The 24,341-nt window shown below is 40.6% G+C and overlaps 1 protein-coding gene across 2 annotated transcripts in view; it reads right to left on the bottom strand.

Moving 5' to 3' along the window:
- The window catches only part of MSL3 (MSL complex subunit 3), a 49,452-nt gene that overhangs the window by 4,862 nt on the left and 20,249 nt on the right, over nt 1–24,341 (bottom strand). Inside the window, exons 13-14 of one of the 2 annotated variants that reach the window (XM_061459920.1) lie at nt 23,225–23,240; nt 21,448–21,963 (exon numbers count right to left, since the gene is read on the bottom strand). The exons of the other annotated variant lie outside the window; for it this stretch is intronic. Of the exons in view, the coding sequence (XP_061315904.1) occupies nt 21,784–21,963; nt 23,225–23,240 (196 nt within the window). The 3' untranslated portion in view covers nt 21,448–21,783. Of the gene's footprint in view, nt 1–21,447; nt 21,964–23,224; nt 23,241–24,341 lie in introns of those variants that run through there. 2 annotated transcript variants of the gene reach the window in all.

Genomic DNA, 24,341 nt, shown 5'->3' with positions numbered 1-24,341 from the left:
GAAGGTCTCCATCATGGGAAAGGTTACTTGGGAAGACAAATGCCATCATTCCACAAGTCCTCCCTTTCCTCCTGTTCCTCTCAAGGACAGAAAAGGCCTTGGGTCTGTGTAAGCACTGCCCAGCAATCACTAGGACACTGTTCTAAAACACAAATCCGAAACACAAACCCATACAAGCTCCTGTGAAGACAATTAGCTCTATCCCAAACAAACCCAGCATAGATTCATTGTGTGCGTGTACTGCATTTTGAAGAAGTAACAATCAGATATGTGTCACCTTTTACCACGGGGCAGCAGCGTGGACAGGAATCAGCTATTTCAAAACCTGACCAGTGTGAGGTTCAACATCTTTGGACATCTCTAATAAGTCTTGCCTCACATGGAGGCTTTGAGCATATATTAAAAAAAAAAAAAAAAGTGTGTTATTTATGAGGAAATTAACAAGAATTCAGTTTGAAGACATCAAGAAAGATGTCAGTCAGAAGTAGAACACTGATAATTTTGGCGATAACTAATTAATGCTATTTTTCATTCATCAATATAAATCCATCAAATTACCAGCTGTGGTTTTACTTCATCTCTCTTCTTTCTTCTTAGAATAAATCCTACTTCTCATATTGGAGATATGTACTACATATATATGTATGCTCTTCCATCCCCACCTTAATGGCCCTGCTAGATTTCAGCGTGCTCAGGATTTTGCTCCAGGATGTGTTTGTACATCTGTGTATGTGGCAGAAGGCATAGAGAAGGAATTATTTTTCACTCTTGACAGCATGAAGGATTTGAGCACTGATGTTAGGCACACTGAATCTCCTCACCAAAGTGAAATGAAATGTGCTCTCAAGAAGCAGTGGCGTGGCAGAGACTGTCTCAAATGCAAGCTTGAGAATATCACCAAAGTCATGCAATAAAAGGTGCCAAACAAAAAGTAACTGCACTTTCTCCAATTAGTCCAACCATAGATCAGAGAAACTCAGTTACATTCAACCTGGGACTTTAATCACTAACCTTTTAGAAGCCCCTGTTTTTTCCACAATCAAAAATGAAACAGCACAAAACACAGGCTTATTTGCAGTTCTTGTCATTATGCTTCTTAAATAGGCAATGGATTTTAGGGGAGAATGAGACATAAGAAAGGTGAAATGTGATTTGAATGCGAGAGGATGCTTTCCACATACAGACAGGCTGATCCAGATCTCCAGGGAGTCCCTAATTTGCAGACCACTGGGACAACAGAAGGGCTGTACTGACCCCACAGGCTTTGCAGTTCACAACCTAAATGTCCAAATTATGTTCAGAATTTTCTGAAATCTGAATCAGTTCAATCTAGAAATTACTTCACTGCAGTAAGCAATATCAATTATGTTCTACCCACACTTACTTTTTGTTCCAATATGCTTCATTTAATCCCAAATCAAAAGGATAATTTCAAAAAAAGAATAATTTTTTTCTTAAGGGAAAAGATTGCTGAGATTTCAACCCTGTTGTGATTTTGTAATGCCAAGCATTCCTGGATTATGCCAACTGTTGTTCTACTTTGCTAACCATTAACTTAGTGCATGAAGAACAGGAAATTAAAAGAATTGGTAAATTTTCCTTATTCAATCTGGACAAAGCATTAGAAAATACCCTTCTGAAAAAGAAAATGTGACGGGTTATTCACACATTATTCACGGTGTACTTGGGAAACAAGTACTCATAGTTTTCCAATAAGGCTTTTAATCTGAAAGTGACCATATGGTCTATTTGTAGGCATAAACAAAAGAAACACACACACAAAACCTGATCAAACAATATAGTCAACCCACGTGGCACCTTACTCTAACTGAAGACATCCCCAGCTATGCCTGCACGGTTTTCCAGGGAGAACTCAAAGTGTAAAAGGTAACTAGGCCAAGAAACTGTCTTGGCAGCCCTAATCCTGTCTCCAGATAAAAATCAAATGCTAGATGAACTGTAGCAATCCAAAGATATCCATTCTGCCCAGATTGCTATACACCAGGCAAGCATCCCATCCAAAAAATTTCTCTCCCCTGATAGGAGGAACATGTTCCAAGGATCTTTCCGAAGGATGAAACATGAAAGCTATGTGACTAATCTCACTAGCATCTACTGCTGTGGAAGCCATTGATCCAGAACAATCCACAGTAAGCCTTGGCGCACCAATCAGGTCACCACAAGGTGCCAACCTCCACGGCAGTTCTGCCCACAGCATCCCTCCAAACGGGTGCTTGCATATTTTGAGGAACACGCTGTTCTTTCCTCCATAACTCTGCACGCTCCCAGCCTATTTGTATGTTTTTGATGCACATGTATTTTGTTCTGAAGTCTGTGATTATTAAATGCTGGTGTTTGCTACTATTTTTCTCTCCAGAGGATGGGTGAGAAGCAGAAATTACATTGCTATATTAACACAGAATCAGGAGAAGGAAGTTACAGTGGGTTCCCCAAAAGACAGATGATTCATGTATTTCATAAAAATTGTACCATAAGTGTTAGCTATCATTCTCAGATAAAATTATTGTTGTAGGCATTGTTACACGCAAGTACTTCATTTATCTAAATTGAAGCTTTACGCTTCTGCACACTCTGCAGATCTCAGCCCTGCTATGATGGAGCTACTGTAGCAATGAATTACAGTGTCAAATCAATTTATATTTTATATTTTTAAGTAAAGAAGGTCAGACAAAATGCAGCCAAGGAAGGAAGAACTGCTATCATCTGCTGCTACACTTACGTAGCAGCTTAATTCCTGTACCATTTTTTTTTGAGGATGGTTCCAGACTTCCTGCAGAAGTGTAGAGTGATGTTCTGGAAGGCAAGTTGTGATTTTAAGAATCTCTATTTTCAGATGTCCATGCTAATAGCTTTTACATAGGGCTGACGATGTTCATAAAAAGGGTGTTCAGCACTTCTGACAAACGGGCCAGTACAGGTCTCTAATCTAGATACTCTCAAGCAAAACCACGAAGAATCTCTTGTTGCTCTTAATTTACAAAGTTTTATAAATTAATTAGGAAAAACTTTTCACATACTGAAGCAAAATATTTTACGCCAAGAAGTGCCATTTTCCTGATTTTCATTAAAATCAAAACATTAAAGATACTTTTATTGTTTCTAGAAATTAAGTTATTAAATAATAGCAGTAAAAAATATATGTTATTCTTGTCAACACATAAAAGGCTGGAATAAAAGATTTGTCTTTTATTATGCAATTATTTATTTCTACTAGAAGAAACACGACTATTGTTTTTACTCTACTGCTTTTCCGGCTCTAAAATGTTCAATCGCTTCCCAATCACAGAGTATGTTTCCACTTGGCCTTTAGGGGCTTTGGGGCTGCCTTATCTTCTCATTGCAACAAGTATATCCTATCACTTACCCACCTTCCTTGTGAGTAAGGTTGGTTTCTCTTGACTCTAAGGGGTCTCTTGCCCACATTAAGAGTAGCAGCAACATTGTCGGTATTTGTGTGCCCAAGACTACTTGGCAACTGCGAGAAGTTATTTATTCTGTAAACAGAAGGGAATCTGCTGGGAAATGGACATGATGCAAGTTGTAAAATGATCATTGTCACAAACCTGAGTTGACCCTGGTGGCAGCCTTTCACATTTAATATTTCCAGCTGCAATTAATGAACCGTTTTCCACTGTTCTTGCTTGAGGATGCCAGTGAACATAACCAGCATAACCTGCCTGTCCACCAGAAATTAGCTTGCTTCTGTTGATTTGTTTTTTCTCTCCCAAAGGCCCTTATGGATTCGTGCTTCTTTTCCAGCCCTGATGTTCTTTGGTAGCTTAAGACTGAGTTTCCCCAGCTCCTCCCAAGCTCTAAAGGCAAAACTAAGCTTCTACAACTGCCACTATTAAGAAGTGGCTGGAAATTTTCTACTTTTATGTTACCACTTTCATAAGCTCCACTGACAGTTCAAAGCATTCACATTGCCAAAATTTGTGTTTCTCCCCACTGCTGCATTGTCCAACTTCAATTTCAGTCTGTGTTAGCGACCTAATTGTAAGAAGACCTGGGTTTGGTGGTTGCTATTTTGTGGTTTGGGGGTTTGGGGTGGGTATGGGTTTGATGGTTGAATAGGGAAAGGAGAGGGAGGTATGTTTGTTGCTGTTTTGGTTTTTTGCTTAGGAACAAAAGAGATACAGAGATTGATAAAAATTCTCTACGTAAGTCATAAAACCCCACAAAATTCCAAATAAATTCAGAATCCCACCAAAACCAAAACCTTAATTTCTTGGTTAATTAAGAATTTAATTGTAGAGCATGGATTTTGGAAATGTGGAAAAGAATGCAGAAAAGCGTACCAAACATAACAAAAAACCACACCTGCTCCTAAAAATCGAAAGGCAGTATCCTAATTTAACAGTGCAGTAGCATTTTAGCTTTTATTTTCCTGTCGTATGTTATCTGAGGTGCAGGAAATGTAGAAATATAAGGCAGAATGACAACAAGATGCAAAAGGCATACAAAGTTATGTATGTATGTCTAAAACAGAGCTTCACTTGCCTTGAGACATGTCAGAGTGTATACACTAACTTCTGTTTACTTGCAAAGAAAACTGTCTTTCTGGCAGCTAAGTTAAACTTGAGATGATGCTTCATTTCACTTTGCAGCTGATGCTTCATTTCACTTTGCATAAAGACGAGGATGCCAAGACAATATCCAAGGCAAGCAAATGGGTAAACCCAGAGATATTGAGACAGGAGTATTGCTTAGGCATCTGTCTCTCTGCAGCACTCACTGGAGAAAAAAAATTACATAAGAATAAAACCAAAACCCCACCACGCAAACCAACAAATGTGTTTGTGTACTATCAAACACTTCTGCAGTGAGAGGAAAGGCACTCCCAAACCCTATTTAAAGAAAGGGCAAAGTGGGCATTGAATAGTTGCTCTGTCTTTCTCTTCAAGTTGCAGTTTTCACTTGTTCTGAGACTTTTTACTGAAAAGGCCAATCAATTCCCATTTTTCAAATCAATATTTTTCTTGCCCTCAATATCTTGTGCTGATTAAGCACTTTCAGGATTATGTTTTTGTTCTGCATTTATTATTATTGGAAAATGGAACTCTGTAATTGCCATTACGTCTTTTTTTGCCCCACAGCATACTTTGGAATAAAAAAAATATCAGAAAGTGGTTTACTTCAGCAATGATGACCCTGACTGATGCCCCTAGGCATTCTGCTGTATTTTCAAAAGAAAGCCTTTAAAGATCAAGCCCCCAGGGCAAATCTGTTGGTTCTTCTGGCCAGTCTTCCACAACTCACTCTAATAAGGCAATATTTATGATATTTTGCATACAACTGTAGTCTCCCAGCTGGAGCATCATTGAAAGAAGCACAGACAGTGATTCCTGCCGCATTTAAATTACTGACAATGTCTGATTACTCATCCTTTGCAATCTTTGAACTTGTTTTACATTAAACCAAACAAACCTCCCCAGCAAAGAGCACACAAAATTGTACTTGTATCATTATTTTAGGAACATTTCTCTGGTGACATTCTAGATAGCTCTACTCTAGTTGAGTTGCTCAATGTATTTATGATACTCAGCAAGTTTTATAAGCCACAAATATAGCACTCCATACTGAAAATAAAGCTTGAAAATACTTGAGCTTAGAAACAAATATATTCTCATATCTAAAGATAAAATTACTTCTCTTTCATTTATCTGATGCTTCTTAGACACCTTGCCTTTGGAATTCAAAACCAGAAATATCAAACTACCTTAAGCACAGGATGTTTCCTCAGGGCTGGAGATCATTGAGCAGGTAAAACAGCTCAGCTGACTCCACACTTGCTCTTAGCTCTCAGCAGGAATGAGGTATGAAATGGGAGGCTGTGTTTCAGGGAATGAGGCTTAACAAGAGAAAATGGAAGACCAATAATTTATGGAGCAGAAAATGGTGGTAATTAACAAGCATAATAATTATCACCATCTAGCTATTTTGACAGGACATCTGGGACTGTGCTTAATCCAAAAGAGAAAAGCTAAAAGTATGTTGCAAAGCCTTCATGCTGCTGGAACTCAACACTGAAGCTGAAGACTGCATATTCATCTTACATTTTCTTCTACAAATTATTAACGCTTCCATTCTGATAACTCTACACACTTTGCAAGAGGTCCAGGCAAGATAGATACTCATAAAAGGAGATATGTTTTTTGAAACAAGAGAAGTGTACGTTCCTATGTCAGAGTGCTTACAGTTGTAACCCTAAAAATATAGACAGCTTTTATACTGAGATCAATTAAAATAGCAAGGCACTTAGACTGAAAGGCAGTGACTTCATAAAAACCAGAAAGCCCTAAAAGAACACTATCCGGTAGTTATGGTAAGATGATAGCGTTGGCATGAATGCATCATCTAAAAAGGTGATGCAGTACATCTCCAAAAAATATAAATCAACTGAGATTTACTATGGGTTCACTGCTCACTACTCTCAGTGCTATTTTATAAGCAGCAGCCAATATATTTAGAAAACTTTTTAGGAAGTATGAAATACATTTGAAGTTCCAGTAAAATAATTGGAGCCTTCTAGGGTTTGCTTAATTCTGCAATACACTTAACCCCTAACTCAATGTTTTAAAACTCAGGTTAAATATGTGAGGAAAATCTGTCATTTCATTTGAGATAAATAAGGTTTTTTTCAGAGTAAGCACTTGAATTAACTTTTTTCATATTGGAAAACTGCTATATGTTATGAAATTATGTCACCCTGCCAAGCTAAAATGCTTTAATTAAATTTAAAGCAGACAGACTTACTGCAATCACCAGAGAAAAACAAAATATGAAAAATGAAGCTGCAATAAAGAAATCTGCCTTGAGTCATTTTTCCTAACTGGTGATCTTGAAGTCTGTTAACAGCTGTAGACCCAAAAATCATGTGAAATCATTCAGGCTGACAGACAGAGAGGCTCTTTATCTCTAGAGGTAAAAATAATTTCAACAGCAAATCAGCCATTATACTGAAAAACTATACTGCCAACAGCCAGTCAGTGGTCAAACCCCTTCTCTGACATATTAGAGAATTAAGTTCTAGAATTATAGTTATTATAGAATTAATTATATTTCACAGTGTACAACAAAACATTCATGGGGGTTTGCAGAAACAAAGTTCATCATGCAGCAGCTCATGCTATGCAGAAGCAAGCCTCACTGAGGACATACACAAACTCTATGTTTATAATCTGCTAAAACACTGCGATTAACTGGAACATTAGAGCAGCCAGTTTCAGAAAAAATACAAAAGATCAACATTCATAACCCCTCCTCAAAAATGGGGGGTGCTGGTTGATGAGAAGGATTGCTGGGCCACATCCACCCTACCAGTCCCACTCCTCTGTTCTTCTGCAACCGACGTTCCTTCCAGGCCATCAGAAGAGGTGCGCACAGGCGTGCATCCTGCATGCAATGTCACATGGTCCACGCAGCACCCAGTAGACATAGATCAAGCATGGTGGTTTTAGGAGGAAAATAAAAAAGAATTTGCATTGGAAAAAGTAGCATCTCTGGAACAAGGGAACTTTTCATCCCACCCTATGGATGTCCCATTGCTATGAGGAAAAGAAGAAACCAAAATGTAAGTATACAGAGGTTTGCGTTTCTGTATTATCTGAATAATGTGTTGATTTTTAACATTCCTTCTACACCATTGTCTGCACTGTAAGTCAGAGGCCCAAGGGATACATGTGTTAAGGGACTTGGGTATTGCAGCAGCAAAATCTGCCTTCTCAGTGCCTGGGTGCCGAGTGCCACCTCTGTCAGACAGTGAGGCAGAGCAACAGCCCGTGCACAAGAGACCAAGTTTGCAACAGGCAGAGCTGGGATCAGGGGGGCACCCAGGTTCACCAAGAGATGGTGCAGAGAAGCACCCATCTGACAGCCCACCCTTTGCATGACCACACCTGCCCGAGTCACAGTTCAAGCTGCATGAGGAAAGGTTTAGAGTGGATGTTAGGAAAATTTTTTTCTCCAAAAGTGTTGTCAAGCATTGGAACAGGCTACCAGGAAGTGCTGGACTCATGATCTCTACAGGCGTTTACAAGATGTGCAAGTATGGAATACAGGGACACGGTTCAGTGGTGGACTTGGCAGTGTTAGGTTTAGTTGGACTTGATCTTAAGGCTCTTTTCCAACCTAAACAATTCTATGATTAGCATCAGGTTGGGATTTCTAGCCTGGGGTCCTTTCCTGTATTGCAGCTGCACATTGTATTGGGCCCTGTGTAGCATAGAGAAAAGTCACTACCTGTGTGACAGGGAAGCAGAAGGCTTCCATTTTAACCAAATTATTTTGTATAGACCTCACTTGCTATGCCAACAACCCTGCTGCGGCTTTTACAGTCAGGATGTTTTTCTCCCCTCCTGTTCCAGGAGCAAAAACTAATTGAAGATTCAGTGGACTAGAGATAAGCTGCCTAATCCTTTAACCAGTGACTGGGAAACTCGATAAAAGTACAGAGGCTTGGTTTCTAATTGCTGCTCCAACAGTTGTTAGCATGCAAAGAAACAAAATATTAAATACTCAGTGTATATAAGTACTAAAATCTGTGTATCTAAAGAATTAGCTAGGGAGTGGGGAGTGAGAATCAAAATTGGGAGTTTAAGATGCAAATTATTCTTTCCTGTTTAGGGAACCTCAATCCTTTATGAACTTAGGTCAGTAATGAATATGACTGTATTGGTGAACTTCAGCCATAGGTTCTCCAGACTGAGCCACCAGATTTGCATTCCCCTACATCAGCCACTCCTGCTGCCCTGCAGGTAACAGTGGTTATGCATAGGCATATTAATTCTTCCAACAATACTGTTTTGGTTACATGTCAGTTAAAACAAAAACAAACCCTTCCTAATTAACTATCCAACTTCATATGGCAGCAATAGTGGTTGCTCATAGCTTTAGACATGATCTTGCAGTGATGTGCACACCCTTACCTCATGGTGAGGTCTTGGTAGGATGACAATAATCACAGACCATGAACAACTTCATTTTGCAGCTGAGTTTCCTTGGTATTCCCACCAAAATATTTTCCAAGTTTCCAATACATGCATCTGCCTTTCCAGATTCATTGGTTTATTGTTTAATTTTTCAGGGATCCATGAAAATAGAAGCACACAAAACCTTGATAATATGTCTAAAAATAAAATCCACATTATTAAGTTGGTGCAGGAAACAAAGATTTATAGAAAAGCAAATTAAAAAATAACATCTGAATCACTGCCTCAGTTTTTCCATCACTCTTTTGGATTTTTTCAGTGTTCACAGAAACTCCAGCATTTTGCTGAAGCCTCACCTCTTTCTGTCCCTGCAGCCAAGTTACACCTGTCATTCTTCGATAACCAAAGAAAAGCTGCTTGTAAAAAAAACTTCTTCCTTTTACAAGTACTGCTCCTCTTCTTCATGCAGTGATGTCCTTCACTAGCCAGAAATAAGTTTGATCATCTATATCTTGGCTCCCTGCTCATCTGACAGAGTGTTATTTGCTTTGTCCTTTACCAAAGGATAACAAACTCATACAACTTCATAGCCCTCTGCTAAATACAACGGCTTTTCCAACCAATCCTAGGCGTGCCAAATCAAACCAGTGAGGTTAGGTTCTGCACATGGAAGCAAACAATAGATGCAGGTGCATAAAGATATATTTAGCCAGGTACCAACCTACCACATCACCAAGAGATGCAAAGTCAACAAGTTTCACAAGCACTGATTTTGTTAAAGGTTTTGGTAAAGGGGAGTCTCCCACCACTAACAAAACAAAATGCCAGCCAAACCTTGGCCTTTTAAACCACAGGCATTGACAAAACTGGGAATAGCAGATTCAAAAACTTTTGCTTTCATTCCAAAAGTGACTGCAAACAAAATCCTGAAGCACCTCTGCGGTGAAAGAAAATGGTTACGGACACCCCTCCCTCAGGCACAGGGTGCACCAGGCCAAAGACTGCTGTTAAAAAACAATTTAAACTATTTGACCTGCATACACAGTATAAGGCATGGTTATGTAAGAATGTCCGTGCCTCCTGATGAAGTCTGTGACCATGGGTTTCTGCAAACACATTCGCATTTTTAACATTCTCTTAGTCCACAAAAGAACCTTACATGTATCAAAGTTACATCTTGTCCTTGAATGCTCCTTTTTTTCCCTCTAAACTGCCTAGTTTATTTGGTGGTTTATCTGTTGCCTCCGCTTTCTTTGCAGCCTCTTGATACCATCTGTGCACTTGATTGATGTGTAAGTTTTCCTCTGTAATTATTTTAGGTCATTTACAGAGAAGTGAATATTAGGCTCCACACTAATTCCCAGCAAACTCCACTTTGCTATTTGACCATTCATAATTGTGTTGGTTTCTGATTTTTCAGACAGTTTTGTATTAAAACCTCAATTTATCCCTGTGTTTTTTTTAAATTGGATTTCTTTTGTGGAATGCCTCAAATTTCTGCAGAAAGTTTCTTTATCTAGTGAAAGTACCAATGAATCAAAGGAAGGAATGAAGTTTGTTGGGCTTCCCTTCAACCCATATGGCCTGCAGCAGCACATCTAGTTACATATGACTGCTTACACTATGATTACTTTTGTACTTATTCTAAAGACACTACAGATACTGCACAGTTCTGTTGTCCCATATGCAGGCTTCATTTCCTCATGCACAGTGCCAACTCACACACAGAGTTGAGGTATTTCTAGTCTTTTATTCTAGTTTGAGCAAAACAGGGAGCAAGGTGGTCACCCACAAATGCCTGGCATGCCAACTGTCAAAACTTTATTAATGCATTTTAGCAAACAAAGACATCAGCCTTCATCGGTGACAAGTTACAGAAGTCTTTCATTACTTGGTACTGAGTTTCCTATTAGTTAAGGAACTCTCACTTCTTATATTAGTGGGCCCACATGCTCAATCTCTACTTCTGTTTGGGTCATAGAATGGTTAGGGCTGGAAAGGACCTTAAAGCTCATCTTAGTCCAACCTCCTGCAATGGGCAGGGACACCTCCTACTAGACCAGGTTGCCCAAAGCCCCATCCAACCTGGCCTTGAACACTGCCCCATAGTTTCCTTGGGCAACCTGTGCCAGTGCCTCACCACCCTCACAAGGAAGAATTTCTTCCTTTTAGCAAACCTAAATCCTTAAGGCTGGGAGCTTCTCCAGTTGGTGGTCAACGAGTGGTGGTCATGATCTCCAGAATTACCTTTCCCCCAGTCAGTGCTTAGTTTTGCTGCCAGTCAGCTCCTCCATCCTGTGGCAGTATTTTCTTCTTGGAGCTCCTCCTTTAAACAAAGGGTTTACTGGTGCTTGCCAGAGCACTTAGTAGAGCATACGAAAATGCTTATTACCTGAACTATTTGTAGTAATTATTAATTGCTCTTAAAAATAAGCTACTAACAATGTATTTGATTTTATTAAGCATGTGATATCAGTTCTATACACAGCATACTTCTATACATCCTCTATGGAAGTTGGGATATATAAGAGTTGTCCACAGCATAATAAAATTTTACTTTTAACTCACTGTAATGACAGTTGCTTACTCTTGCATATTTGAAGATACGGATTTTTGCTATCAGAGCAAGACCTGAAGTTCTTATTCCTCATCTCTCCTTCTGACAGGTAAACTAGAAAGAGAACTAGTTCAGTATTTATGTTTCCTTATAAAAGCCGTCTGGATAGAAGAGTTCAATAATGAGGGTAACTTCTTGTTCTTCTAGAATAAAAAAATATCTCCTTCAATGTTTCTAGGCAAACATTAAGCAATAATTAAACACCACGTAAAGAAGTCTAACACTGGTCACATACATCTTTTTCCTCTCTTAAAATAGCACACCTTCCACCACGAAGCAGAGAGCATAGAAAATGCTTGATAACCAGCTCAATTGGACCATTCCTTGCTGTTCATATGATCTTGTGACTTGTCCAGTGTCACCATGAGATGACACTACAGATACTCCTTCACTAGGACTAGCTGATGACCACTGCTAACCCCAGAACTCAGGGCTGGGCAGTGTGCACATCTCCCCTCCTTACAGGCAGCTGTACTTAACAATTTTTAAGCTATTTATCAGAGACAAGGGTGCCTACTTCACTTTGCTCTAGCGCATTTCAGCTAAAACACAATATATGTTACAAGATGACTGGAAAAATACTTGATGCAACCCAGCATTCAGGGAAATGGTGTTGTCAAACTAGGGGAAAGAAAAGTTTTTTTGTAATATTTTGACTGAATTGCCTCTTGTGCTTTCATGTCTGCCACTCATAGCTCCACAAGACTCGTCAAATTCGTTTTTCTAAGAGGGAGATGTGAATTTTCTTCCTATTTTGCTCTGAGGTGAAATCAAGGAAAAGGGAGAAACGGAGGTATCTGCAGGAGCCTTCTGTAATCTTTCCATACGTTAAATATTTCTCCCTCTGCTCTTGGACAGCATAATTAAGAAGTACTCATTTAGAGTTTTAGTCTTTAATCATGGTTTTCATAATAAAATCCTCTCCGTTATGATGGACTTCATGTTAGTTCCCCTTGAGTGAACCCCAAACTGATTACTTGACAGGGAGCATTATCTAATTAATTATTTAGAGAAACAGCTACCAAATTACACAGAGAGATTGAGCAGCATATGGCGATTCAGTTTTAATCCTCTTCTCCAGAGTCTAAATCCCAGGTGGAGGACTATAGTCTTCTGAATATTAAACTATTTGCAACTATACTATCCCAGAAAATTAACTTCTTGCCCTTACGGATGTTACATCATTTCATCCATAGTGACAGAGAGGCCTAGGCCCATCCCATTTTAGAGAGCATGTGTTACATGTCCACAAAATCCACTTGTTCATCACATTTCTGAGCAGTTCCTCGGCATTTCTGTGCCTTTTCAGCTCTGTTACTCTCACTCCCATCGTCATCCCTGCAATGCCACCCTCAGTACTTGTTTCCCAAGGCACTCACCGAGTCCTCTACTCCTGATGAGCAAGCCTCCCTAGAACCTCTTCAACACAGGAAGCCAAATTCCTTACCATTTCCTTTCATCTGTTCTCAGTGCATGGATGCCCCAGATGGACTTCAGGAGACAGAATTGGGGTTTTGAGATTTTTATTTAGCTCTGATGACTACTCACAAGTCTATTTCAATGAGTAACTGAGTACACTAACAGCTAAATTCACTTCAGATGCTCTATAGCTTCATCTGATTTCAAATATAAATGTTGCTGCATATTTTTTTTAACCTAGCCTTAGGCTAAAATGGCTTCAACACTTTTCAGTGGGGGTGAGGGGGAGGGAGGTAAGAGCATTACAGAGAAAATCTAAACCCTGCTCTTCAAAATGCAGTGCTATATTTTTCAGCCCAACTGTCCATGCAAATGACAAATGTAGTGTCAGACTAGAATTCATGCAGCCTCAAACTTAAGGACAGAAGTAAAATATTTAGAAAAATGTATATTCAGAAATAACACCTTTCATGATGTTCCTTCACAGCCATCTTCATCAAAGCTTCGCGAGAGGCCTGAAAACCAGCCTGCTGCTAATCCTAAGCAAAGCCACATGATACTCTGTTCTGCATTCAGCCTCTTAAATCTACATTAAGGGTTTCCTTAAACCCTTTCGTAGCACCGCATAGAACACACTCTCGCCTTGCACACCAGCTATTTTCCCAGATCCAAACATGGCCTTACGTTAAACCTCTTCTAGCCGACAACCAGCAGGCACTCCCCTCGAAGCGAGGCAGAGACATGCTAGGGCATCAACCAATAGGTGTCACTAATTACTTAAACACCCGTACAAGGCTTCAACCCATGAAGTACAAAAGCATAGCTGCTTTGTCACTGATGCAACAAGCTAGGTGAGGAGAATGGCAAAACCAAACCCAGATTGCGACCTCTACTGGTTTTGCATACTGACGAGTACAGCAATGACTGATGTGAGCATTTAAAATCTGTGATTGGTAAACGACTGGAAAAGAACACAGTCCTGCAGTCAGAAGGATGCTTGAGCCAGTGTTTATTTCTCCATAAGCAGCACTAGCTTTGTCAGTGCTTTAGCAAGAACAGCTGTAGGGTGTGCTGCTTAGGATATCTGCTCCAGGATCTGAGAAAGCACAGGTTTCACTGACTGGATGCACGTTTCGGCATGACACCTGCAACCATGGTCTAAATGTTGCGGGACAGACGGGCAAAACCATAGTGTTGATCCTAGCTACTCCATGCTTTTGGTTTGCCTAATTTCAGCTGCACATTGAGTACATACTAGCCAGTTAATTGCCAGCTCACTCGCTCCACAGTTAACAGTTACTCTTCATATGTTCTGTGCATTTTTTTTTTTTCCAAGCTTGTATCTTTCCTCTTGTATCATGGGTTTCTGAATGCTCTTGCACTATAAGTAGGTAGAACAACAGCTAATCTCTGCTGGGCTTGGGGCGTGAATGATTTAAAACTTAAAATGAAGGAGAGCAAAACTATTAAGTAAAAGTTCTAGAATGGCCAAAAATCAGTTTGAATTTATACAGATAGCACAGGGAGGAATCATAGAATCATAGAATTGTTAGGGTTGGAAAGGACCTTAAGATCATCAAGTTCCAACCCCCCTGCAATGGGCAGGCACACCTCACACTAAACCATGTCACCCAAGGCTCTGTCCAACCTGGCCTTGAACACCGCCAGGGATGGAGCATTCACAGCTTCCTTGGGCAACCCATTCCGGTGCCTCACCACCCTCACAGGAAAGAATTTCTTCCTTATATCCAATCTAAACTTCCCCTGTTTAAGTTTTAACCCGTTACCCATTGTCCTGTCACTACAGTCCCTAATGAAGAGTCCATCCCCAGCATCCTTATAAGCTCCCCTTCATATACTGGAAGGCTGCTATGAGGTCTCCACTCAGCCTTCTCTTCTCCAGGCTGAACAGCCCCAACTTTCTCAGCCTCTCTTCATACGGCAGGTGCTCCAGTCCCCTGGTCATCCTCGTGGCCCTCCTCTGGACTTGTTCCAACAGTTCCATGTCCTTTTTATGTTGAGGACACCAGAACTGCACACAATACTCCAAGTGAGGTCTCACAAGAGCAGAGTAGAGGGGCAGGATCGCCTCCTTCGACCTGCTGGTCACACTCCTTTTGATGCAGCCCAGGATATGGTTGGCTTTCTGGGCTGCGAGCACACACTGAAGTTGGCTCACATTAAGTTTCTCATCGATCAGCACCCCCAAGTCCTTCTCCGCAAGGCTGCTCTGAATCTCTTCTCTGCCCAACCTCTAGCTGTGCCTGGGATTGCCCTGACCCAGGTGTAGGACCTTGCACTTGTCGTGGTTAAACTTCATAAGGTTGGCATCAGCCCACCTCACAAGCGTTGTCAAAGTCCCTCTGGATGGCATTCCTTCCCTCCAGCATATCAACCAAACCACACAGCTTGGTGTCATCGGGGGTACTCAATCCCACTGTCCATGTCACCAACAAAGATGTTGAACAAGACCGGTCCCCACACCAATCCCTGAGGGACACCACTCGTTACTGGTCTCCAGCTGGACATTGAGCCATTGACCACAACTCTTTGTGTGCGGCCATCCAGCCAGTTCTTTATCCACCGAGCGGTCCATCCATCAAATTGATGTCTCTCCAATTTAGAGACAAGGATGTCATGTGGGGATGTTGAGCGGTTTGCACAAGTCCAGGCGGATGATGTCAACTGCTTTGCCCCTCTCCATCCATTGCACAGCCCCATCATAGAAGGCCACCAAATTGGTCAGGCAGGATTTCCCCTTAGGGAAGCCATGCTGGCTGTCACCAAGCACCTTCTTGTTGTTCATGTGCCTTAGCATGCCTTCCAGGAGAATCTGCTCCAAGATTTTGCCAGGCACAGAGGTGAGACTGACTGGTCTGTAATTCCCCGGGTCATCCATTTTCCCCTTCTTGAAAATGGAGGTTATATTTCCTTTTTTCCAGTCATCAGGAACTTCATCTGACTGCCATGATTTTTCAACTACAAGGGACAGGTCATCTCACCTAAATGTATGCACATGCATCTGTGTCAAGCTCTTCTTTCTTTAAGAAGCCAAGGTGTTGTTGCAGCCCAAATGGTGTTATACACCTGCTTCAGGGTGAGATCAGTTACACCCTGGAAGTACTTCCGTCCAAGTACTATAAAAGAACTTCAGACATAGATATCTTGGCTGCTGTCATAGATTTTTGGGGCTGAATGCTACCCTACACGCTTGCACAGCAATAGAAAAAACAAGAAGGGGTGGGGGAGGGTGCTGGGAGTTGTTTTGTTTGGGTTTTGTTGGCTTTTGGGGGGTTTGGTTGTTTGGGGGGGGGGGGGGGGGGTGTTTGTTTGTTTGGTCTTTACCAGAACCACCCAGAAGTTCAGAACTATAGTAGGACTTTGACCCACTCAGAAAGCTCACAACCTGGACCCCAGTATTCCCCAGATTACTTACTTTGGTATCTCATAGCAGACTGGTGGCGAGGCTGTTCTCAAGGTGTGCATAAAAGGGAATCTAAGAGCTGTATATTACTCTCCAGCTCCATGAGGAAGAAGATACTTCCAGGTCTGTGACTCTCACTGCCCTGTCTGCATAACTGAGACAGTGTTACAAGCAGTGTAAAAGGTGGCCTCATGCAGCAAGGTCTGCAGAGCGCATAGCAAAACTTCTCAGCTCGAGTAGTGTCGTGGTTTAAACCCAGTCAGGTAACTTGTTCACTCACTCCCAGTGAGTGGTGCCGAGCTGACAACAATCAAGGTCCGTGTTCGTCTCCCCCCCCTCCCTGCACCGGGGCTCTCCCCTTCCCCGCTCCCGGAGGAACGGGGAGGAGGATCGAGAGAGTGCAACTCCTACGGGTTGAGACAAGAACAGTCCAGCAACAAATCACCACCGCTACTATCAGCTAAAACAATGATAAGGGAAAATAACAAGGGAAGAGAATACGATACCACCGGCCAAGAAAACGAGTTCCACCCGGAAGCTCCTGTCCTTCCGGGTAACTCCCAGTTACCCCCCACCCCGGGCATGACGTGCTGTGGTATGGAATACCTCCCCGGCTAGCCCGGGTCAGGCGCCCCGTCTCTGCTTCCTCACAGCTTCCCCTCTTCCCTGGCAGAGCATGAGCCTCACAGAGTCCTTGGTCAGGGTAAACATCACTTAGCAACAACCGACAACATCGGCTTCACCAACGCTGTTCTCAAAACTAGAAGTCAAAACACAGCACTGCACCAGTTAACACAAAGGAAAAAACATGACTGCTACTGCTGAACCCAGGACAAGTAGTTATCAAACCCACATCTCACACTGATTTAAAGGTTGATTATGAAGTGGATCAAAGGGACTTTCCAGTCTGCTCCTCCTCATGGCGCAGTAGGTATTCTCACTGTAACGTGACTTGCACTGCCATTGGCAAGAGGCATGCACCCTCTAGCAGATGCAAGTACAAAGACTGATGTTCAACCTCTACGTCACAGATGGCCTTGCAAACCTGGCACAGGTGCTAAAAGCTCAGTTGAGCTTTTTAAATAACTTTCCTGGAGAAGCTTAGGCAACTACAGCCATACGGATTGCCATGCTAGATTTGGAGGGAGAAAGGATTTCTGGATTGTTTCCTTTGGCTTACACAGACCTCAGCCTAGATTTTTCTTCAGATGCCTACTGTCTTTGACAGAGCTGGGCCTAAGGCAACAGCAACTTCTTGTCTCTCTCATCACTACCAGAGAGACAAATAATTCAACAAGTGGGTCGAACAACATAAACAACATATTAGTCTTACATACACAGTGTAGAAACAGTGGAGTTCTCATCTTGCTTCCTGTTTTCTTCCAATGCACAATTTCATCAACTTCTTCATGGTGCACAGGGCAATTCTGTTACTATGGGAAACAATTTATCTCCCTCACTTTATTAATAGACATTACAAACAAGTAAAAAAATGTGACCTACAAATTCAGATTTATGCCTTTGGCAAAGGCAAACTGTTTGTAGATTAGCAGATACAACCACCCCACCCAGAAAACCTTGCTATCCGAGGCTTGTATTATGTTTGCACAGATGTTCACAAATAAATACAGTCTCTGATTATTTTCAGATTAATGGCACCCTGCTTTATTAGAGCATTACCAAATCATCATTCTATTGCCAATCTTGCACGGTTTTGTGCTTTTTTTTCTAAAGCTCCAACTCTACAAGATGTGATTAGCCAGAAAAACTCAGCTTTCCTTTCTGAAGTCTCAAGCAAGTGTTGTCACAAGCTTGACTCATGTTACCCTAGGGACCCAAAGAACAGGAGTTAATCTTCACATTTTCTTAATCACTCTCAAGACTTTTAAGGGTCTGACTCATGATTTCTAATGTCTACAGTTGGCAATACTGCATATACATTACATGTGTCACATCACCCATCTGCCAGTAAGCAAAATCCTTCTAAAATGTCCAATTAGTTACTACTCACACTGTTTCTAATAAATGATCTATTTTTTTCTAATGCACAAATCTCTGGTGCCAAGTTATATCACTGCTGCAGTCACTTGCAGTAACAGAAAATAAATTCCTCATTAATCTGATTAAAAACAATTAGTTAAATCTACCTCTTAGTCATGTATGTGAAACCTCAACAGAACTACTTTCCATTTCTTAACTCGGCAGCCTACAAAACAGAAGGTTGTAAGCTATGAAAACTCTTATTAAATATCAACTATGAAAGCATTCGCTGTACTGCCAGCATTGAAACACAAGCGTAAGAGGCAACTATTGCAGAGTTATTCTTTCTGAGAAGTCCCTCATGGTGTGCTTACCAATTCCCCCAGCCCACCAGTGGAACACCATGAGCACCTTCTGTTTGGGCTGAAGGCACTTTGGGAAGAGCTGCAGGTTACCTCTGACCTTCCACTGAGACCAACACCTCTGCAGGTCAGGTGTGTGGCAGCAGGTTTGTCGTGTTCTGCATTTCCAAGAAGCTTCTGCAAGAAGGGTAGAATCTCTTTGCTCATAGCAGGGGATGGTAGCATTCCTATGTTTAAAGCAAAATTGATGGCAAAATCTGATGTTTTGATTACTCATGTTGACATTTAATCAATCTTACACTTTCTCTAAAGTCCCTCATTTAAAATACTTGGCATCAGGTAACCAAGAGAAATTGGAGAGCCACAATAAAAGGGGAAAACATTGACATACATAGAACTAATTTCAGGCCTATTTAAATTATCCAATAATTTGACTAGACATCTACACCATTCAATTCACCTGACTTTCACTTGGGCTTTACTTTCGAGCCTACAAATAAAATCCTAATTATATCTAACATGTATTTGATGATTATACCTCAAAATGAATTGGAAACATCTGAACACCTACGAAAACTATGTGCAACTTAATTAGCCTGAGTCAGAACCACTCTTCTCCTCATCTCCACAGATCTCACAAGCACATTTCTGTAATTTTCTAGACTACTAGAAAAATATAAGCAAGGAAAGGGAGTAAAGCAAGAAAGAACTTGGGCAATATCTTTGTTTCAAGGACTTATAAAGATTACTAACTTAATTATCAGATTGGTAATTAGTAATAGGTTATAATTAAAGACTAGAAAAAAATTAATAAACTGAACATCTATTCAACAACCACAGATATTAGAGGCACAACCAGTACACTCCTGCTATGATAGAAATGTTTGATGTTCATTTTGCCAGAACTAAACACATTTATCTCTACATTTTGAAGAATGGGGTTGTAAATAAGTAACTTCAAGGACATTAGGCTTTGCTAGCAACTACGGAGATAAGGAAATGGGTAAGATAAGCATTGCCCAAGAACTGGCCAGAACCTGCCCGTGGTTACTGATATGACAATGATCCTAAAACAAAGTGATGAAGAGGAAGATGATGAAGATATAACCACCAGGGGTCCCAAAGCCCATTACAATATTTTAGTTTGCATGTGGGAGGAAGTCTAGAAATATGATGTAATGCATAAGTAACTCAATAAATATGTATGTTTAAGGACAATATAATCACAGCCTGGTTAATGCTCGGTTGAGACAAGCTAGGAGCAGCTATCCCCCGTCACCCAGCGCCACAATAAATATCTGCTTGTCAACTTAAACTTTGTTGTCGAGTTCCCGGAGATTTCTCCAAATCAGTTTCTTGCTAGATAAATACACTGTTGTCTGGCATTGCACTGAAATATCCCCATGGACGTACTGTATGACTCAATGCTTTAATACCTGGGTTGGTTTTGCCAGAAATAGATCAAATATACTGGTAAGAGAAAAACTCATCCTCAATCAAAACCTTCTGCCAGTTCAAGCAACAAAATGGCAAAGAAATTACTCCATCACTTAGCAAACACTTTAAAGGTCTGTGTTAGTACTGGGACATATCAATTTGCATCTCAGATTTCTCCATTCTCTTTACAATGATGTTATCCACTTCACATGATGTGAGCGACTATTCCAAGCTGATAAACAGGAGGAACAAGAGCTTTTTTTGCCCCTTTTATTTTTTGAACAGATTTCTCCTTTGCATCTTTGAGCATGTGTTTAGATTTCACTGATTTTATTCAGCTTGCTATACTCCTTAGCCTCAATGCAAAAAAGTCATCTGCTATATGAATTAGAAGGGGAAAATACATAATGCATGCAATAAGGAGGACGCATTGAGTTAGATCTTAGTAAGCATCTACATCTGCCACTCAGTCATTGCTGATAGCATTTTCCTGAGGCAATATATATTCTAAACTTCAGTTTGGGAGTTGGGGGGAGGGTGGGAAGTGTGTTGTTGAAGTAAACACCACCAAAAAAATGGAGGCAGAAGCACTGCATTGGTACCTCTGAATGCAGAGTAGTACCTATATTCACTGATTTCATAGAGAAAAATTACCCAGCTACACAAAAAGACTGAAAATCTCTCCAAATTCATTGTTTCATAAGCAATTGAAAAAACAGTGTAAACGCATCAAGGTTGTACTGATTATGGTCAAACACATTACAAAAGTAACATACCATCTAGAACCGTTGCTCCAGGGAACCTCATTACATTGAAATGTATAAATAGATAGGCAACTTGACTTGTTAATGCAATTAAACATGATCAACTCATATAACAAAGCAAATTCTGTAGCACATGGGACAAGAAAATATATCACATAATGCATTTGGCCTAAGCATGCTTGCGCTGGGGCTATTTGGCATTTTCTCCTTGTATGCTCTGAAGCACAAACTTGTTTTGTAGCTCTGTTAGTAGATCAAAGTTAAAAGTGATCAAACACACACCAGGCCAGAAGTTCAGATGTGGCTGTCTGTCCCGAAGCTGTCAGCACTGTGCTTTTGTACAGCTAACCATCATGATGAAGGCTTGATGTGAGACTTAGGTGAGGATAAGACACGTTGCTTCCTTCCCCCATGCCCTGAAAAACTGATTTCCACCCCCATATACATACTTTTGGGACAAATGCTTCGAACTCCAGAGGAGAAAATGTGTAACTTCCAAGAAACAAAGGATTCAATACATACATATATATTTTAACTCCAGTAACAATCTCCCCAGTGTATTTTCCAGATGTCTTGATACCACTTTTTATGATGCAAATATGAAAAACAGTAACAGCTTTTTATTTCCAATCAGGTTTTTATTTTCTGTTTGACTGCAAATACACCTCTCAGTAGAACCCAGGGCAAGGTCCCCCTGTGCTACTGTCTGACAAGTTCCCACTAAAGAGTTTCAACCACACATTTGCTGTTAGCCTACACCAAATGCCAAGTGAAACCCTCACATCTGCATAAATCTGATTTCTGAATGGGACATGGAACATACTTTGAATTAGCACTTGGTCACATCTGCCTCAGTCACTTCAGCGGAGAGGACACCACAGGAAAGCCTGAGGTTTGCAGCAGGAGCTTGAAAAACACAGCAACACAGTAGCAAAATGAAAGGCAACACATCACATGAAAGAACAGTGCTGGGTTTTGTTTTTTTTTTTGAAGTAGCACAAAGTAAAACCTAGAATTGAGAACAAAACATTAATATTAAAGTTATGTTAACTATATCCTTCTTTGGTAATCTTTACAATCCATGTAAAGCACTCTACATACAGACAGTCCTACTTCTGTGGCACAGTGTCCAGTTGGTCACGTACTGTCAGACTGGCAAAGTCAGTGCAGCTACCGCAATGAGTAGTGCCAATTGAGCACCTCGAGGACTTATGTGGCAGCACACTTTATGTGCCACATCAGCTGAATACCTGCATTTAATGAGGTGGTGCAATTGTTCTCTCCTGCCTTCTTCCAAGAACAGTAATATGGAAAACCCTACACCACACCTAATGTTGGAGCAGCCTGCTCTTGAAGGCAAGTGCAGCAGATTTACCAGTTCAAGTATGCACTACAATTACACTGGCGTAAACTCAGACTCATCACAGAATCACAGACTGGTTTGGATTGGACAGGACCTCAAAGATCTAGTTCCAATACCCTGACATAGGCAGAGACATCTTCCACTAGACCAGGTTGCTCAAAGCTCCATCCAACCTAGCCTTAATTTCTGTACAGACTTAAACAAAACCCTCTTAACCTGGAACCAGAACAGATACCACTTATGTGAACAGCTATGCCGGTGTATGCTATCACTGCCCGTTAATCTGCTTTCTCAGCTTAGCTCCTCCTCTGCAGCAGACTGTCTCTGAACTCCACTTGCGGACTTGCTCGTATGAAGGCTCCTTTGCCTGCTTCAATCAGTTTTTCCACATTTCTTCAGCTAACTTAAGCTATTTTGACTGAATCAGGTTAGAAAATATTGCTACAAGTCACTGTGCAAAGAGAGACCAACAAATGACAAATAGTAAAGCACAAAACCTCTTTCATCGGTTCTGATATGAATCCCATCATAAATGCGGTCATGGACATTCAAAGAATTACAGGTTCACTCCAGAAGTGTAACTGTACTATTAAGCCTCCTCTCCCACACAGCCCTCTTAACATTCCACTGAAAGTGAATTTTGGGGGCCACACTAGTAAGTCTCTCTGTATTTTAAGACCAGTAAGAACTACCCTCTTATGCTATTTGGTTCAAGTTTTTGCAAGTCTCTTGCACTGCTTCAGCTTAACCAAAAACCAAAACACCCCCCCACACACACACAAAAAAAAAAACCACAAAAAACCACACACACAAAAACCCTCAAAAAGCAAACAAAAAAAACCCTAAACGACAATACACCTCCCCCCCCCCCAAAAAAAAACACCAAAACCCACCAAAAAAACAAAACACACACAAAAAACAACCTACAAAAACCAAAAAGTCAGGTATAAAAATAGGAAAACAGTAAAAGAAAAGTGACAGTAGGGAAGAGAGATTTAAATTCAGAGAGCTAGTCTGGGGAAGTCATCACAATTAAGTGTCAAGAAGCACACAAGGGTACTACTAGTGAGAGGTTTTTGGTTATTATGAGAACAAGACACTTTGGAATATTATATCAAGAGAATTTTACCAAAAAGCTGTTCAAAATAAAGACTATACTAACTGGACCTTCAGAACTCCCATCTTTTGAGAATAATCACAATGTATCAACAAGGCAATAGCACCAGTATTAATAACCCCTGCATGCAGAAATTGTTATCGTAGCAGTTGAACACAGTCACACAATAAGGTTTACATTCTGTTCATAACTTGCCTTATACTCACAGGTACCAACAGTAGAACAAAATATATTTGCCATATTATACACATGCTAACATTCCTGCAATCACCAGGATTAAGGACAGAGTTTCAGCCAGTATTCCGAGTTTGTCATTAGATACTTGTATTCTGTGGAATTGTCTTTTTAGAAAAACAGGGTCAAAAATTAGAATGAAACATGTTGGCAAAATGGATGTTGAGGTACTTGGATTCTGATAGAGTCAACACTTCTGTAATTTGAGAAAGACTGAAGTTCTTTTGGTACAACAGAATGCATTAAAGAAGAGCAGTACTACTAAACAGTTACCTTCAGAAAAAATGACCACCAAATCACCCCCATACCAAACATTTAACAACCATTCACAGAGTCTTAATAGAAGGTTTTGTACAAAGAAGAACCTAAGTGGTCAAAACCAAGGTAATCCTTAGCTTCTCAGTTCAAAAGCTTTGACACATCAGCACAACTCTGAAAAGCAAGTGACAATGAAACGGATTTTCTTTGGCCTTGTAGTTTAAGCTTGTCATTTACATTTGAATGATGATTCCTAACTATTTTCTGCAAATCTAGGAGGAATGTGTTGAGTTTTGCATTGCAGGTAAGTACTCTAACAGCAGTTTTCAGAAGTAAGATGGATTACAGTGATTAATGCTGTAGTCTATCAGCCTTGAGTCCTGTTTTCTCCCAGAGCTTTTAAAAGCTGTGTCTT

This window comes from Pezoporus flaviventris, unplaced genomic scaffold (genome assembly GCF_033815535.1).
Source record: "Pezoporus flaviventris isolate CSIRO_AGI_PZ_B2104156 unplaced genomic scaffold, CSIRO_AGI_Pfla_v1 ptg000030l, whole genome shotgun sequence".
In the NCBI taxonomy this organism is placed as follows: domain Eukaryota; kingdom Metazoa; phylum Chordata; class Aves; order Psittaciformes; family Psittacidae; genus Pezoporus; species Pezoporus flaviventris.
Note: the sequence above shows the minus strand (reverse complement) of the source record. Positions and strands in the feature narration are given on the sequence as shown.